General features: G+C 38.1%; 1 protein-coding gene across 5 annotated transcripts; it reads right to left on the bottom strand.

Annotated features, from left to right (window-relative positions):
• Positions 1-46: 46 nt before the first annotated feature.
• PRIMPOL (primase and DNA directed polymerase) lies at positions 47-15,081 on the bottom strand. Of its 5 annotated transcripts, none has more exons than XM_050974040.1 (15): positions 14,859-15,081; positions 13,911-14,061; positions 12,567-12,637; positions 11,195-11,379; positions 10,266-10,357; positions 9,162-9,303; positions 7,704-7,851; positions 6,150-6,434; positions 4,315-4,477; positions 3,812-3,909; positions 3,326-3,412; positions 3,132-3,240; positions 1,824-1,906; positions 1,699-1,745; positions 47-712 (listed from the first exon to the last, which is right to left on the bottom strand). In XM_050974040.1, exons 3-15 carry the CDS (start codon positions 12,583-12,585, stop codon positions 407-409), a joined length of 1,764 nt encoding a protein of 587 aa, XP_050829997.1. In that variant the 5' UTR covers positions 12,586-12,637; positions 13,911-14,061; positions 14,859-15,081; the 3' UTR covers positions 47-406. The 5 variants fall into 5 exon arrangements, with proteins under 5 accessions (XP_050829997.1, XP_050829998.1, XP_009099170.3 ...); XM_050974041.1 differs by lacking the exon at positions 13,911-14,061 and adding an exon at positions 12,915-13,010; XM_009100922.4 differs by lacking the exon at positions 13,911-14,061.
• Positions 15,082-15,089: the final 8 nt, after the last annotated feature.

The following is a 15,089-nucleotide window of genomic DNA, read 5'->3' as shown; positions in this document are numbered from 1 at the left end:
TCTTGAGAGGAATATATTCATAAAGAGAACACAGACTCTGGTTCAACAAAGATGAATAAACAAATATTTTTATTAAATTTGTATTTGAAATAAATTATCTAATCTTGTTTATGGAAATAAGTCTGTTCTGTTGGCTTCTCAATAAAACTTGGACATACAACTAACAAAACAAACTGTACAGCAAAGACCGTTAAAAGTGCTAAGCTTGGAGCAGCATTCATAATGAATATTTTAGTCCTCTTCAGCCCCCCATAACCTTCCATGATCTCCTCATGCCTGCTGAAGTTCACCCACGCACTCCATTCTTTGTCCTGCAGCTCTGGAGTGGTGCTTGTGAACCACCCCGCAGGACCTTTCACACAGCATGCGCCACACAAGCGTCATTCACTGCTGGCCAGGCCTGTGCTTAACTCCCTTCTTTAGTGTAGAGGTCTTCTTTCCTTAAAGCTTCCAAAAGAATTTCATCTGGGATTTCCTCCATGGCATAATTCAGACTGTCATCTGCAGCTTCAGCTAGTTCCACATCTTCAGCAGCTTCTAGGAAACAGGCATCATCACTTGTGTTTTCCCACTCACTGTCTGACAACAGGAAGTCTTGAGACCAGCTGTTCTCTGGAGATACTGAGCATTTTGACAAGTCTGACACATTAAAATGTGGATGTACTTTTCCTTCTGTGTGCCCCCCGTCGTCCATTAGCATGGACTCTTCTTCCTTTGAGAAACAAAAACACTACTTATTTCATATGCAGATACTCTTGATACTTTCAGCTGCTCTGCAAGTTTGGAGTTTGTGCTGTCACACAGAATGGACACTGCAGAAAGCTGGCCAACCCTAGATTTTCCAACATTTTCATATATAGCCACATTAACCTGTGGAAGCCTATTTTAAGAGAAGTAGAATTTCACTGTTTTTCTAGCAGCCTACAAGTAGCCTGTTGAATACAGTTTCATAGAATAATACAAGGTTAAGGCTAACCTAAGTGTCTGTTCAAAGATACTGTCAGGACCTGAAAATACAGTTAAATGACATTTTCTGAAAATGAAAAGCTATTCTACTCTATTCAGTAGAGCTTAATGTGCATTCTGCTGTATGATATTTAGAGCTGTATAGTTAAATTTAAAAGCTGAAAAAAATACCAATTCTTATTGCCTAAGCACTGGAAAAACTTGTCTGTTCGGTGAGTTCACCTGGAGTCTAGGTGCAGGATCAGGTCAGTTTAAATATTCTGCCCGTCTGGGGAAATGTGCTGCTTTAGTACACTACAGTGGAGATAAATGAATTTCAGAAATGAGGGTTGCTGGCTTACATTTGACTCTGACTGACTCAAGTGTTCCAGAACCAGTTCTGTTTTACCTTGCATGAAGTCAGACATGCACAGCAGAGCTAAACTTGGGCAGTTTCTCTGTTCTGCACCTGGAGTGACCTTGAAGCTTAGATATGGGGAACTGCTGTTCACATCAGAACAGAAAGTCTTTAGTTCCAGGTGAAGTTAGACAATTCCAGAAACTTAGAATTGCTGGGGAACCTAAAAATGAATATATGGAGCTACCACACCAGCACAGCTGCTCTGGGAACCTCTTCTATACCATTGGAACAGTGTGTGGGGCTCTCCCAGCAGACTGGGATGTTAGTGGGAATATCCAAGGACTTCCAGAGCCTCAGAAGAACTTGAGCATGTCAACAGGACAAAAACATACCTCTTTGAAAAGAGATGGGAGGCATATCCCAGGCGGCAATGGGAAACCTAAATCAAATACAAGACATTAATTAAAGTTACCATTCCAAAATGTATTAAGTATAATTGAGATCACAGGCTACATACTTTGTGATTTGAAGTTTTGTTCTCTGCAGACAGGATCGTGGCACTTTTGATACCAGACTTCATTCTTTAGATCTACCAGAATCCTAAGAATGAAATTATTTTGGTTTTTAGTAACAGTACATAAATGAAGTGAATTCATATGGTAGGAAACTCTAACAGTAAATGAACAAGTTTTGTTTGTCCTCAGCTATGGACATTGCTTTCATACTCTTGGCATACTTACTACATACTTGTTTTGTACAATTTTAGTAACTTCAGGTTTTTTAAGTTTAAAGAAATAAATTTTTAAGATTAACATCTGAAAGTTAAATTTTAGTCAATTTCATTACATTAAGCTTGGAAGAGAAAGTCATCAAATTAAGATTAGCATATGGGACTTAACGATTAGATAATATTTTGTGCTGCTGCTGTTACAGATAATTTCATTATAAAAGCCTCATAAAATCACTATTTTCTGTCAACTGATTAGGCCACCCAGCTTTTTCAGCTGTGCTTTAGAAACACCAAACTTCAAGCAACTCACTTGAGAAACAGAAAGTTCATCCAGCTGTGGGGTTTTTGGAACATCCTTGTTTCTCAGAAACACATTCCTTATGTTTCAGTGATTTTAAATGTTACATAAAATTATTTTTAAGTTAAAATATTTATAATAATTATATACCATAATTCTAATATAACCTAAAAAACTGCTTTTCTGTCATTTATTTTGCTAAACTGTAGGAAGTCTGAGTCCTTGTAGAGTCACTAGCAAAACTCATCTTGATTCATGTGGCAGGAATTACCATTCTAAAATGGCAATTCTCAATTATTAAAATGACAGAGTCATTCCTGGTAATTCCTGCCACATTTTAGAATGGTAATTCCTGCAAAATGACAGAGTCATTTTAATAGTATAAGAATGAAAAATAAGAAAGCAAGCAGACTGCTTTTAAATTAATTTACAGTGCTTTTTAAATTTCAGTTTCCTAGCTGGGAAGTATCAAAACATAGTACTGTTTAATAACTTTAACATACTCTATGTTAGCATCTTTGGGCCCGTATTTAAAATACCATGAAGATTACTTCATAGAATTATTAGAAATAAAAGTCCAGTTATCACAAAGTAAACTTGGGGAAGGGATAAATAGTTTCTTTGGTTTTGTAGGGTTTTATTTTTGTAATTAAAACATTGTATCCCCACAGAGCAAGGCAGCAAAAATTGTAACAGTTGCTGATTCTATCCATAAGAGTTTTCAGCATTTCTAGAGAATAACAGTTGAACAGGAAAATAAATAAAGCTGTTTAAAATTGAATAGTTAAAGAACATACATTATATTGTTACTTTTGTGAGCTCTTCTGATATTTTCACACCAACGGTAACCAGAAATATCATAAATAAGTAGTTCTTTGAGAGAGAAGTAACTCCATTGTCTTATCCCTGAGGAAAAAAACCAAAAACTTTAAATTCTTTAGAAATAGTGCTGCAGAAGACTCATTTGTACATAGTAAGATGGTTTCTTTACCTCCTTGTAGCCCATCTTTATTAACCACGGAACGAACAAAATTATCAATTTCTGGATATGGCGAACCCTGGTAACCTTCCATGGGATCTGTTAAACCAAAGGGCACAAACACACACTGTTAGAGGGTTTGCCACTGTAATATCCCATTGTAACACACTTTATATAGACCATAGGCAGAAAATGTACATGAATCACCCTCTTAAATAAAACCAGGGAGGAAGCCACTGTTACTTTCTTGTAGGTCTTTAAAGTGCCACCCCCACCCCCAAGGTGCAGAGGGAGCTGGGGCAAAGCAAGACAGCTGTGGTACAGGAGGGAGGGTCAGTGCATTCAGGTGCTGCAGAGCATCCTTCAGTGCAGATGTACTCTGCCTCCTGCAGAAAGGCAGCTGAAGAAGGGCCCTCCCAGAAATTACCAGGCGTACAAGTCACACAACATCCACATTAAGAGTATTTTTGTCTATGTGGTAGGAAGGGCTTGAGGTACCTCTGCTGCTTCTGGTAGATTTACTGTTTAAAAAAGCAGACATTTTTCTCTCCTCCTCTGAAAAGCCAGATGACAGAACTTTTATGTCATCCCTCGCTCTAAGGAAAGGGGAGAATACAAAGAGAAGAGTATGATTCCTACAGCATAACATAGTACAATATAACTCCCTGCAACATCCCACACGGTGGCACAACATGACACAGCCGTGGGCCCAGGAGACCTCCAGAGGTCCCTTGCCAACTTTGACCAGCCTGTGATTCACAATTCAGGCACAATTCAGAGGTTGTAACAGATTTGAAGGCAAGTTTAACAAAAGAGCAAGACTCCCAAGAAATTTTTTTCTTCAAAACCAAGAAATTCTACTAGGAACTCCTAAATTACACTGTAACAATGTTAATTGAATAATTGCTTATTCACAATAGTTATTTGTAACTGCTACAGGAGATTATCATTAAAATAGATATTTAAAAATACCATACATTTGACTGGAATTAAGTAATTACCCAGTGTTGCAGATTAAAGAGGAAAGAAAATATGCTTCTTCCAAGGAAACATCCTTTTCACAGTTGGGGATAAACTTATTATCCTCTGCTATCTTCAGAATCACATTTTTTCCTGCTTTTGATGACTTATACATCCGGAAATTTCTATTCTTTGTATAAACTCCTACAGGAAAACAGACATTTCTTAAAATGGCAGTGCTGGCTAGGAATTAAGACACTGAGCACTTGTAAATTAAATAATTTTCCTTAGGTCCAGCTAAGACTCTAATGAATGGACAAAAACTGTTACTGACTGGCTCACGTCCCATAGAAGAAATGCAAAACAGCAAGAACATGCACACATGTACATGTTTATGTTTAATTAAGACAAATGCTCAACACCTCTACATTGGCATTTTAATCATTCTGACATTAGAATTGTTAAAAGTTTTCCTTCAGGACAAGAAATTGGTTCTTTCACAATAACTTTGTGAAATACAACTGAGCCCAAAAAGCTGCACAATTATTTTAACCAGAAATAACTTAATCAAACTTTCTGTTTTCTGTGGATTGCTGCTCAGCTTTTCTGAGGCATGTTATCAGGAAAGCTTAATTCCAATCTCAAACAACAAAACAACAACCAGGTATCTTAACATTGCATAATCTATCTAACAATTGACTGAGAAAATGAGTTTTATTTGCAGGTTGCATTTGACTTTCATTAAGAGAAAGCACTTACAGAGCTCATACAAGAAGAACATCACAGAGATTTCTGTCACTGCAGCCTCATGATATAATTCAGTAGTTCAGCAATTCTGACTTTAGCTTTCCAATTTTGAGGTAATGAGTGTAACATAAATATTGAGAATGGTTAATTATGGGAAACTAACATAAAATTCTTAAAAAGTGAGACAGGAAACAAATTGTTTAGATTTAAATTCCATTTACAAATACACTTGAAGGAATTTTGAATAGTAGGTGAAAGTAACCTTTCTGACTCAGTAACAGAGAAGCCTACTGTAGCCAATTTTGGGATTCCATTTCAATAGATCAGACATACTGAGGAGGCCCACAGTAAAAGTGATCCTGAATTCCATGAGAAGAATTTGAAGGAATGGAGGTTCTTCAGAAGAGTCTGAAGAAAAAATCCAAGGTAAAGTCCTGAAATGTGTAACACACTGCTGTGTAATAGCATGCTAAGCTATTTTCATTTCCCTGAGATAAGGCAAAAAGAAAAAAAAAAAATTAAAAAAAAAAAAAACAAAAAAAAAAAACCACCACCAGATATGGAGTTAAAGAAGGGTGGAACTTTCAAAGTCTAGTTTGACTATGGGGTTGTGTTCCTGGAGATTTGTAATATTTTAATACCATGAACAGCCTGTGCCCAGTTGGGCCATGAAGTGCCCAATCCAAAATTCCTATTATTTCATGACTGAAAGCTCACAGCTGCCATTCCAAACAGGGAAAGAAGGCTCAATTCATACACGTAGAAGAATACAGAAAGCCATGCCTGTAAGACTTGTTCCTTTATTAAGCAGCTTGTAATTCAACTGAAATAACAAAAATGCAATATATGCTATACTCTTTCAATCCAAATGGGAGCACCAAGCCCTTAAGGGGAAAAAAAAATTTGTCTTGTGTGGAAAGAACTACTCTAAACTTTATAACAAAATAATTAAATGTAGTAATGTAAGAAGTTCCACAGACCATGAATCTAAGGCTCCTTTGAAGCACAGCACTTAGGATGACAGTTCCAGCATGTATTTAAAGTCTGACCACAGGGACAACACTAATCGAAGATTAAGGAACATTTCATTCTTAAACTTTGTTGCATGCCAAAGAGGTCTTATACTTACCTAGATCCACAAAAAGCTGCTTGTTGCCTTCTTTATTGTTGACTATTAGGAAGGAAAAATCCAAATTTTCTCCCTGGTGTGGCATTCCCATATCCTTTGTTTTATGAGCAATGGCTGGCATGTCTTTAGAATCATCTTCAACAGCTGTGAGGTTTGTAAGAGAACCATCTAATCCAGCTCCTGCAGAACACTGGAAAGCATTCCCTGCTTCTTCTGTTGGAATCACAGCAGCCCTACTCTGCATTAATCTTATGGCAGGCTGCAAAATGGTTCTCACAAAGTTACCTTAAAAACAACCAAAAAAGGCCAGAAGCAGGAGACATCATTTATGAGTCAAGAAAGAAATTAAGAGAGCTTCTGCGCAAACATTTTTCAAAACAGCCAAGACAGAAGTGGTTGAAGTTCAGGGTCTTTTTAGCCCTTCTGGATTTTTAGAAAGAAATCTTTTGACCAGCCCACTGTATAAAATAGTTCTGGCCAGTGACTGAGAAACCAGTGCCTCACAAGAATTTGTATTAAACTTCTTTAAAAAAAACCCAAACCCCTAAATACTAACAAGCTCAGATTTAGGATTCTAAAAAGGCTGTGACTGTCCCCCTCACTATTGATTTCCCTAATTTCACTTTCAGAATGATTGAAATGTTTACTTGCAGCTTCATGGTGTATTTACTGATATAAGAGCTTGACCAAACAAAAAGTTACTTTTACAAAAGTATTTTGTAATGACTTTTCAAACTCCCAGTATTGTAATTCATTGTAACTCCAGGCTCTGCTAGATGGTAAGCAAAAGACAGACAAATAAAAACTATGGCCAAATTAGTTCTAGGGAGAAAGCAAGATGTGGGAAAAAACTATGAAGTGGAAGGAATACTATCAAGGATGATTCTGCACTGTTGGATGAAGCTTTCCTGGGGAACATGAATAAGTATAAAATACTGTTCCTCCCATGCTACATATCAGCAGCATGACTCAGGATATCAAGCATCAAAATCATCATCCTCATAATTCATTACAGGACTATACTGGGGCACACAAATGAGTCAAGACAACACTAAACTGGCAATTCTCTGTGTTGGAGTTGCCATATCTAAGAAATCCTGACTCATGTAAACAATTAAAATTGCTTTCACCTTTCTCTTAAGCATGTTTATGCACAGGTGGCTTGAAATCATCTTTGTCCTGCCTTTTTGACAACGTGCTGAGCAGAAATTAACTGTATTTAGAGCAAAAACCAGCAGCTTTAATTGTTAAGACTGACATTAATCTGAAAATTAAGGAGCCATAGACTTGCCAGTTTCACAGAAATCAGTATTTTTGTAAATAAAACATACAGGCACAAAAAAAGTTACAGTTTTGTAAACACGTGCTAATTATAGGAAAAGAAAGTAGAAGATGAGGAAAAATGAGGCTTAATGAAACAGAGTAATTATGTGTATGCTGGGAATACATATTTGTTTCCACATATAATGCCATTAAAATAAATACTCATATGGGAGATGGCACGGTCTAAAGACACCTTTTAATTCTAGGTGTAAGAGAAAAGAACACACTTACCAATATGAGTGTTATCCTTAAATACTGTCTTTTGGGGTAGAAAAATTAAATGCCGACTAAATTTTTCATCAGTACTGGAATCCAAGTTCAAGACATCTTTTGACGAACAATTTACATCATAAAATTCTTTTAATTTTTGGCTGACAAGCTGAAATTATAAACATTATTATGTTATTTTACTCTAGTAGTTGTATCTACAAAACCTAACACAAGTTCAGATTCTACATTTTTCTCAAGTTCTTTTTTTTCCCTCATTTTGAGCATACAAATAATTTAATTCAAACTAACCCATATCAAGTTTTAACCAAGTTTGATACAGACTTTTTTCCTTAAATATGCAAGTCACTTAACTAACAGTGATAAGCTGAGAAGAGGTCCAGTTTCTCAGGTCAAAGTCTGGTTAGGAGGCTTTACCCTGCAGGTTGTTTTCCACCACCAAGCAGTTCACACCCACAGTGGCAATGTTTGCAATGCAGACTCACCAGGAGTGGAAGATGTAGGCTGTCATGATACACAGGACTGGTGAGCTAATTCACTGGGATGATTTAGCTGATTCATTGGTATCACTCAATGAACAACTAAGCAGAAAACAGATTTCACTCTAAATTAGCTCTAAAAACCCTTTTATAAACCAAGCTAGAGATCACTCACGTTTAGGACTGGGACACGGAACCTAAGATCTGGAGCTTTGGGTTTTAGCAGCTCAGATCCTCCACCCAGCAAATCCAAAATCTTAACCTAAGGGATCTCTGCATTTCAGAGTAGAAATCCACAATGGATAAACCTCTCTAGGTTCTGTATCAATAAAGGGTTCTTTATGAAGGAATTACCTCAATAATCTTTTACTTTTTTTCACTTCTAGCTAGAGACATGTAGGTGGCAGAAGTGTCACAAACAGACATCTACTCACAATGAGATGTTATTAAAACCAAACAAATTGGTAAATGCAGTCACATGATACTTTCTAGATCATCATTTAACTAAATTATAATGACCTGTCATCTAAAGAAACTTTCAGGAGAGATTCGTCTAAGCCTTGATATTTGACTTTGCACCATTAGGCAAAGGGAATAAACTGAGGAATATATGAATGGAACTTTTATTGATGAGTAACTAAAGGGTACCTTAAAGATTCCTTCCATTTTACAGCTTTGAAGTGGCAGAGCACATAAAACAATCTTCAAAAGTAAACCTACCATGTCAGTAAACCTACCATGAATACAAACAGTCCAACAGCCATCATTCTTTATTTTTTTCTTTCAATTAAATTTTTGTCTCACTTAGATTAAACCTTTGCTTTATTTAATATAGTATTTTTACTTAATTAAAAACAATCACTGGGTCTGCAATTCTTTTAATTTTACTATAACATAATCAATATAAAGTAAATACTTTGGTTTCATATTAAATTAACAACGAATTCATGTTCATCCACAGCATGACCTTGCTCCAGTTTACCTCAATTAACTTCATGACCATACTCTTGCCATCTGCATCAGGATTTGCTGGTTTGTAAAACTCCAAGTCAAAATAAAGTTTGCAAGCATCTTTTTCAGGAATTACTTCATAACAATGCATAAGACTTGTTTTGCAACCTTGACTAAGGAGAAATAAAAACAAATCACAACCTCTCATGATAAACATTATGAGCATGATAAATATGCTTATAAGTTGCAAACAAGGATCCCACATATTTTGTTCTGGAATCAACTATTCCTATTTAAAAAATGCAGTAGCCCTATAATGTTTTGAAAAATTTGTAACTAACACCAGCATCAAGTATCAGCAAAGATTCTCTGGCCTAGAATTTAATTTTGTAGAGTACTCTCCTCTCCATGCCCCCGCAGTCTTACAATACATACAGAAATATTGAGAATTCAAGGAACTATGAAAACTACAGTAAAAAACATCAGTTATTACTCATATGTCTTTAGCACAAACAGATTATATGGAGTTTTTTCTAATTAAATTAAAAAATAATCCCATGGCCAGTTTCATAAAAAAATCAGGCTTTATGTATAAAAATAGTCTCAGATTTCTTTCACTTCATAGCCAAATGTTTTATTGTAAAAGAAATAAATGGGGAGGAAAGTTCAGTACATGACTGAATTGTCAGTACATGGAACTACATCATGCAAATGCAAACCCATAAATCAGTTTCCAGACATCTGCATTAACGCCCATTGAAACTGGTGTATGATTAGTCAGAGAAGTATGTTTTAGTCATGTGTTAGTATGATCCCCCGAGGAAAGCTGATAGCAAAAGCAAATCTACTGGTAATAAATTTCAGTTCAACACACGGAGTACTTAATTCACAGGAAATAATGGCAACCTGCTACTCAAAAGAAAGTTGAAACCCACTATAGAATATATTGTTTTGTCCTTGTGAAGATTTTTCCCATTGCCAAGATGAAACCTCAGATAACCCATTACAGCTCTGTGCTACTCAGAGCAGCAGATGGCTCCTGGGAATACCTGTCCCCTGACAGCTCTAACTAGGCAGCAGATCCAGTATAGCACTAACTTTTAGTAACATACAGGGCACCTGCTCAAATACTCACGTGTAATAAAACCAAAGCTCTTGATATGTTGTCACAAGGTAAAACCTCTGTCCACTCTGTGTGTTCTTTTCCAAAGCAAACACATGAACATCCTTTTTAAGTAAAAACATTGACATTGTTCTTAGTTTTATTAAAAAAAACAGTTTAAATCTTTCTAAGTTCCTACTTGGCATCGTTAAAGGTTAGTAAATAGTGGAGAACTATAAACAGATCACTTATTCTTTTCCACACTCAGTAGCATCTAGTTTTAATTGAGAACATCATTCTGATTTCAGTTACATGGGTAAACCTTTGAAGCTTTTCTTTGTTGTGCACTAATTTAAACTGTTTTCTCTTTAAACTCTTGGTTTACTTTAATACCTGAAACAGGTATGGAAAAAAACACATTACTTTCCTTAAAAATAGCAATCAATTTAAAAAGTGTTAAACTGAAAACAGAGGATACCTTTCACACAATATTTATTTGGCTAATCACTTCTAATCATCTGAACTTGCTACTCAAATGCCACTGGAGAGTTCTATTGTTTTTATTTAGTCTCTGCCTCTCCTTCATCTCTTTTTCTTCCTCATCTTTCTTCCTACTCAATTCTCACTACCTTCCCATTCTCCTGCCCACCCTGACAGCTTGTTCATCTTGAGAAGGAGCAAATTTATCACTACCATGTTCCCAAAAAGCACTTTTACTGTTCCATGTTAACACCACATATCAACTTGTATGTTAGAACAGAACTAGTACTTCAACTTAAGAGATACCTCCAGTGCAATGTGATTTACAAGGACAAAAAAAAAAAAAACCTCACAGTTTCAGGATTGGGAAGAAAAAGATCTTGTAAATTGATAAAGACTTCACTTGCCAGCAGCACTTTTTAATTATGTTCAATCTTGAAAGTATATAAAGACTAGAGACATTTCCCTAACACATAACATACCTCTTTGCAGGTTTTTACATAATTAAAAGCTTCAGCCTGTCGAGAAAATATTTTCCAAATGGAGGATGGCATAGAGGGTTTGGACAGTCTTGGTCTATAAACTGCAGGAAGAGGATTTCTTTCATAGTAAGATGCTAGTTCTTCCACTTTCTTCAGTCTTTCTTGCCATTTTCTCTTCATTTCTCCTAAAGCAATTACAAATAGTCAAATCAGTATTAGTCCATTTGCAAGGCAATTCTAATTCGAATATATCCTGCACTCCTCACTGGTTTTCATTCTGGTTTTGTTGAATGTAATTTATTAATTACCTGGGAGCAGCCAATATTCCAAACCAATGCCCAACCTTGCTATGATAGTCATTTTAATATTAAATGTCTCTACACTGTTTTGGAAGTACCATAGCTTCATATTAACACTATCAAAGATAAACACAACAGAATAAAGACAGTGAAAAAAGGCTTAGGAATTTCATTGTTGTCTACAGAATGGTATTACACTCCTCAGAAAGTAAACAAACTGTTGACTAGGCACATAACATCAGTAAGGAGTAAAAAAAAAACTAAGAGTAAAAAAATATTTTTCCTTTATGGTTGGGGAGACAAATGAGATCATTAATGTGTATGGATAGTACAATATTTAAGTTCATAGGAGGAGTTAAGACTTCAGTGACATTAGCTCTGAGCTCTGTATTTCAAAGTAAAAGAACTGAAATCAAAAATGAGGGCTCCATTCTCCACTGCTGACCTTTGCTATCGATCACTCATACTTTCACCTGCTTTAAAAGCTCATGTATTTTTCACAACTTTAAAACAGCAATCTTATCTCTTTTCAAGAAACAGAAGCATGTAGTGACTCTTGCTATCTGCAACCTTTAGGCTTCTAGTCCCATAAAGCAATTCAAATGCTGCAGAGTAATGTAGTAAAGCATAAACACACACGTGTACAATTATCTGTAAACAGAACACCTGCAAATCAATAAAAAGCACAGCCAGGAAACTGTGAAACAGAGGAAGAGAGGCAAGAAGTAACAAACATGAAGGGGAATCTTCTTGTTCTGCCCAGCACAACCACTTGGTTCTCCTAACAGCTCCAGGGTTGCAGTGAAAGATAAAAATGAAAATACGCATACTCAAAAGTACTCAAACCTTTAACAAGCTGGATCCACAAGGCAAATTTAAGTATTTAAATATTCTTGTGGAGCCCCGAAGATTTTTGATCCTCTTATTTCCCCCTGCAAGTTTTCCACAGCAGAAGTTCCTGGACACTTATATTTCTGCCCACTGTGCTAAGCCTGCCAATGTCTTGATAGTCAGTGCCTGCATCAAGTCTAAAACCAGAATGTTTTTTCTCCAACAGGGATCAAACATATTACCTCTATCCCCCTTGTCCATCTTCTGACCTGTGCATTTTCTTCACTCCTTTTCTGTGCTCTTAGTTTCTTCTCTGGGAATGAAAAGATTACAGATAACAATCAGCATTTCTCAGAAGTGCTAACAAAACTTTCAGTTTCATTTTCATGCTGCTGGCTGTAAATTAACTGGCTGCAAAAGACAACCCTACATCAGCATTTTCCCACAAGGTGACCATTAAAAAAGAAAAGCAAAGGAGAAGCCCCATAATTCTTTATTAATTTTAAACTTTCTAGTTATAGCAGGCCATATTTTTGCAGGAACACAGCTGGGAAGACATCTGAACCTGGGAGAAGGGCGATGACCCTTACTTTAAACTGAAACCTATCAAGGTTCTTGCAGTCCAAACACTCAGTCTCTCAAGAGTCCAACATGTCTTTTCAAGGCAATTTCAATTCCTGTGTGAACTGTAACACAACACATCTATTCAGAGCACATACAATCAGCACTTACAGACCAGCCTTCTGAGTTCACTGGGAAATTCTCACTTCATCTTCCACTCTTATGTCCCACCAGAAATAAGGGCAGTACTTATTTTTGTTTGACTTGACTGAAAGAAATTTTGTCACCAACATGTTTGGACTTCAGTGTAAGTGACTCAGCAGGATGACTGCATGGAGAGCCTGGAAAAATGTCTCCTGAGCAATGACTTAAAGAACTTGCTATTTCATTTTCTCTATTTTATGGAATACTACTTCTCCCTTTACTTCCCATGATAACAACAAAACATATTACCCACACCTGCTGACAATTGAAGCTGAGACATGCAAATCAATTGCTACTCAAAATAACATTACACTTGTTTCCTGTGTGTATCATGCAACACAGTTCTATGGCAAAATTCATGGTCCTTGACACAAATAAATCCATGAGATTTTCTCCCAGCTACTGATTCAGCCTTAGAAGAACACATTAAATTCCTTAATGTTAGAGAGAATTAGCCCAGCTATCCTTACGTTGAGCTGACAAGTGGCATATTAACAAACACTACTCATCTTCCCAACAACAAATGTTCATCTTGCCCTCCTACTAGGGGAAGCAGCCTCTACAACTACAGAATCATGGAATGGCTCAGGCTGGAAGGGGCCACAATGAGTCATCTGGTCCAACCTCTCTGCTCAAGCAGGATCATCGTAGAGCACGTGGCACAGGATTGTGTCCAGGATTGTGTCCAGTCAGTTCCTGAGTAGCTCCAGTGGAGGAGACTCTACAACTCCTCTGGACAACCTGTTCCTCAAATAAAGATTGCAAGGGCAAAACTCAGTACATTAGACCCGGTGATAACACCTGAAAAAGTAGGTTCGTACCTGTTATGAGAAACTGGAATACACAGCTTCCCATGTTATCTGACTTCTGCTACTGAAGGCCGATGTACAAATATGAAACCAACTGACATGAAAGTTGATGATGAAGCCAAGATCAGCCCTCAGCGTCAGAGCACTGTTGCGCAAGGCAGGTCTGTGGGCAGCCAGGGACAGTCACCATGCAGGTGGGCAAAAACCCTGTCCAAGAGAAGGTCCTGCTGTGGTACAGGGACAGCTCACCCGCAGGGATCTCGCTCACTGAGGTCATGAGGGGGGCTGCTCATTTAGTAATTGTCCCCACTGATTACTCTAAATGGCCATTTCCTTTACAAACCACCATTCCTTCAAAATCACATAATATTCTGAGTTGGAAGGATCATCTCTAATCCAACTCCCAGCCCTGCACATGACCACCTCCAAGAGCCACCACCTAACAATGTTGTCCAAATGCTTCTTGAGCTCTTTGTGGGGTGGTGCTGTGACCACTTCCCTGGGGAGCCTGTTCCAGTGCCCACCACCTTGTGGGTGAAGAACCTTTTCCTAATATTCAACCTCAACCTCCCCTGACACAGCTTCAGGCCGTTCCCTTGGGTCCTGTCACTGGTCACCACAGAGATCAGTGCCTGCCTGCCCCTCTTCTTCCCCTCACAAGGATGTTGAAGACCACAATGAGGTCTCCCCTTAACCTCTTTTCATCTTGGTTTGCTCATCTTCTCCAGGATGAACAGACCAAGTGACCTCAGCTGCTCCTCATATGGCTTCCCCCCAAAGCCCTTCACCATCCTCATGGTGCCCAAAACTGCACACAGCATTTGAGGCCGCACCGATATAGTATAAATGTACCAGAACGGCACATTTGTTTCAGCAGGCAGAGGAACTCAAGCAACAGCGCAAACCTGCCAAGGTTTGGGTTACACCATTCACACCCAAGAGCAGCAAGGACAGCCGTACCCGGCTCACCACAGGACGCGGTGGCTCAGTGTTCCGCCATAGGGCTGGGCCGGCAAGCTCCGCCGGGAGAGCGGAGCAGAGCGGAGCAGAGCAGAGCAGAGCAGCCACCCCGTGCCTCCTATGCCTGGCCTCGCACCCCTCTCTCCGCGCCTGGAGGGCCCGCACGGCCGGGCCCGCCTCGCCCGCGCCTCTCCCGCCGGCACGGACTCACGGCCCGCTCCCGCTCCCCGC

The sequence above is a fragment of the Serinus canaria genome, chromosome 4 (assembly GCF_022539315.1).
Source record: "Serinus canaria isolate serCan28SL12 chromosome 4, serCan2020, whole genome shotgun sequence".
NCBI lineage: Eukaryota > Metazoa > Chordata > Aves > Passeriformes > Fringillidae > Serinus > Serinus canaria.
Note: the sequence above shows the minus strand (reverse complement) of the source record. Positions and strands in the feature narration are given on the sequence as shown.